General features: G+C 46.6%; 1 protein-coding gene across 3 annotated transcripts in view; it reads right to left on the reverse strand.

Annotated features, from left to right (window-relative positions):
* Positions 1 to 3,377, reverse strand: part of clcn3 (chloride channel 3) — a 22,575-nt gene that overhangs the window by 14,257 nt on the left and 4,941 nt on the right. For 2 of the 3 annotated variants that reach the window (XM_019858282.1, XM_019858279.1), the window contains exons 1-2: positions 2,858 to 3,018; positions 1,447 to 1,628 (exon numbers count right to left, since the gene is read on the reverse strand). In XM_019858282.1, the coding sequence (XP_019713841.1) occupies positions 1,447 to 1,609 (163 nt within the window). In that variant the 5' untranslated portion in view covers positions 1,610 to 1,628; positions 2,858 to 3,018. Of the gene's footprint in view, positions 1 to 1,446; positions 1,629 to 2,857; positions 3,019 to 3,377 lie in introns of those variants that run through there. The other variant, XM_019858280.1, reaches the window with a different exon arrangement.

The raw sequence follows: 3,377 nt of genomic DNA on the forward strand, positions 1-3,377 counted from the left end.
CCCCCGCCCCCCGCAAAAAAACACAATGGGACCAAAGGTGTGGATGTAGCGGAATGAAAATCCAAGAGGGAGGCTGGGATTTCACACAATATTCACATGGTCATTTTGTATTTGACCCCCAAAAATAAATACAAAAGTGCACGCTCAAGAATCAAGTGCTCAACGTGCAGGGATGAATGCGCAGAAGGGAGGATGTTAGTTTGCAGTGCTTGACTTTTACTAGTTGGAAAAAAAAAAGTTTCGAAATCGATGGATAATCGTTTTAAAGAATCGTGATCATTTCTGCTATTGTCCAGCCCTCACTCGACATTCTCTCACTCTCATCCCCAACCGCCCCCCCCCTTTCCTCCCTCTCTCTCTCTTCCTCTCTCCCAAGTAGACGTCCAATCCATTTGAACTGTGGGGCTGGCAGCAAATGAACATTCGTTCTCAAGCATTGGACATCGTTTATGACACTGAAAGAGTTCAAGTGACATTCAACAAACGTGTATCAAATGCTCGAGAAAATTAACAAACGTAAACAGAAGCAAAGTACCCAAAAAGTCATTTGTAGTCATGTGCAATATTGCTGTCAAAATTGGCTTCGCTCTCTCTCTCTCTCCCACTCACACACGCAGCGATTGAAAGCGCCAACTGCTGTCATGTGGTGGCCCGCGCACCAATAAAAACAAGAGACAAAACCAAAGGTCAGCAGCCATTTGGAAAGCGAGAGCTACTGATTAATAGGAAGGCCGACGTACTTCTGGCTCAAATGACCTTTCATGACATGTTGTGATTGATCACGAAGGAGGTTCCTCTGTGGGAAGACACCTTTGTCCGAGATTTCTCAGTCATGACCAACAATAATTGAACAAACGAGAAAATAGAGAGGTGCAACGAATTTCAACGAATCAGATGAACGTCATATGTTACCTCCCATGTGTTTCTTGAGGAACTCCTGAGTAAGGTTTTTTCATTAAAGATTGAAGTACAATACATGTACTGTTGGAATCTTTGTCTCAAATATGTATTGTGCAAATATGGTTGAAATATTTGAAACATGCTGGCACCCACATCCACTGAAATTCTTAAGGGGGGGAGGGGCAAATCCTACCGAGTGCTTTTCACCTTTCGCGGGGGGGTTCCTCTAAAAACAAGGGATGACTGTATGTCCAAACCTGATGCAGTTGAAAAAAATTGTCAAGACATTTTGGAACTGGGCCTCAAAAATTCACATCCAATTAAAACGCTCTTTGGACCCATAGTATAGCAATATACTCAGTTGGCATTGTTGTTGTTATTTTTTTTTTTTTTTCAACTATCTCCCCTGTAGGGCTTCCGGGGACGCCATAAAGTTTGAGAAGCCCCAAGCTTGTGGACTGGAGCCGGAAGTGAATTTGTCATGCAAGGAGGGCCGACTTGCAAGCCCGCGATAACGATGTCGGCAGAGGCCCAGGCGCTCCCTACCTGGGGAGGAAGCGTCCCCATCGAGCAGGTTGTCGTCCTCGGTGGTGTGGAAGTCCATGACGACGCCGGCTCCATCGAGCAGCTCCTCGTCGCTGCTGGCGCTGGCGATGCTGTTGTAGCTGTTCCTGGAGTAGCCTCTGTGGTACAGCTGCTCCGACTCCATTTAGCAAAGCAGCCGTGCCCTGGGTGACAAAATGCTGCGCGTGAGAGCGGAACACCTTGCGCTCCGCAGGCATGATCGAGACACCGAAAATTGCTTATCCAGCTACACTGTATGGCCACAGATTCATATTTTGTGACCGCAGTGTACTTATCCTGAGGGAACACATGACTATCGAGATGACTATCGATGTGCAATACTGTTTTGTTGCTGGAATCACGATCTCAAGACCTCAAGTCCTAAGCCTACAGCCCTACTCCCATCCTATGTTTTTCCTTTGCTCTGACTGTCTCTATAATAAGCCGCTCTCGCACAACTCTAATTGTCCCACGGGGATAAATGAAAGTTTTCTGAATCTGAATCTATACATGAGTAATTTCTGTGGATGTTATCTATACATCCTAAAAAAATACTGTGTTGTTTTCTTAAACCATTCGCTGGGTAGTTGTGGACGTGGGGCCGATTGGGTTACGGTTACCAAAGAGTGGATGGCTGAACCATTAAAAAAAAAGGGTATAAAAACGGTGCCGCCATGCGAGTGTCTCACTGCGGCAAGCCCTGACAGGGGAAAATTGCTTCTTCTTGGAAAATGTTGGGAATAACATTTGCATACCTGTGAAGCAGCAGACAGCCACTTTCGGGGTAGCTTGTCACCCCGTTGCAGTGGCTTGAAGTAACAAAACATTCGCGGTCCCTTTTGAACACCGGCTTGGGTTCGCCATTTCGAGCGATTTGGGTTTCTTTTAACCCCGAGACTGAAGGGTGTGCTGCGGCTTCGTTTGTATTTTGAAAGTTAGCCATCCCATGTGTGGGGCTCCCGAAGCATCGACTCCTGTGGCGCGTCAGCAGGCAGCGCACGAACACACTCGTCACGCAGGTCACTCCAGCGTACACCCAGGAGCGCAAGTGCAGGTGAGATGAACAAATCGGTTTCTGCGTGCTCCTGGTACCGAACCCCGATTTTGGTGTACCGTCACGGCTCTTGGTTCACTTGCGTCCAGTCTACATTTGCAGGGATTGCTGCGCTCGAACAAACCGCCTCCCTTTTGCTCTCCGGTTTCACCGCAATATGTGTGACTGTTAATGACACTGACCATGACGTTAAAAAAAAAACAAAAGTACTAACAAATAAACCTGTGCGCGTCTACCCCATTTCCTCAACGAGGTGTTCAGTGGTGACTATTGAATGACTTGGTGCTAAAGCTAGCCTCGGCTGTAAGCTAAAGCGAGCTTGGGAGGAAGCAAACCAACCTTGGCGATGCCTCAAATCCAGTCCGGACGCAACCTTTCATCGTTTCTCCATGGACTGAACCAGACGTTGGCGCAGCCAGCTCCCCTTCGTCGCCCTGCTGTGTTGTCGTCCCAGTCTCGTACCTGTGTCAGCAATAGTCACTTCCTGGTTCCCTTTGATGACGTCACCGCGCTCAACTAGATTCAACCTCGTCGAAAGCCCGCAATTGTTTGGTTTATGTATTTCTTGTCAGAAAGCATGATACGAAATGACTGCGCTGCCCGAGTAATGTCAGTAATAATGTGGCAGTGGCTGTTGGAAAATGTATATTATTATTATTATTATTATGATTATTATTATTATTATTATTATTATTAGTCCACACACGCAGATGGTGCAATCTGACTCTGATGTACCTTGACCGTGTAATTCCCCTTTTAATTTCTTTGGAGGTTGTTCTGGGCTCTTTTGTTGCCATTCGTTTATCCGTCTCTTCAATTTGTCATTTATTTTCCTCCCGCAGCCACGTCTTTGGAGGGT

The sequence above is a fragment of the Hippocampus comes genome, unplaced genomic scaffold (genome assembly GCF_001891065.2).
Source record: "Hippocampus comes isolate QL1 unplaced genomic scaffold, H_comes_QL1_v1.1 scaffold48, whole genome shotgun sequence".
Lineage (NCBI taxonomy): Eukaryota > Metazoa > Chordata > Actinopteri > Syngnathiformes > Syngnathidae > Hippocampus > Hippocampus comes.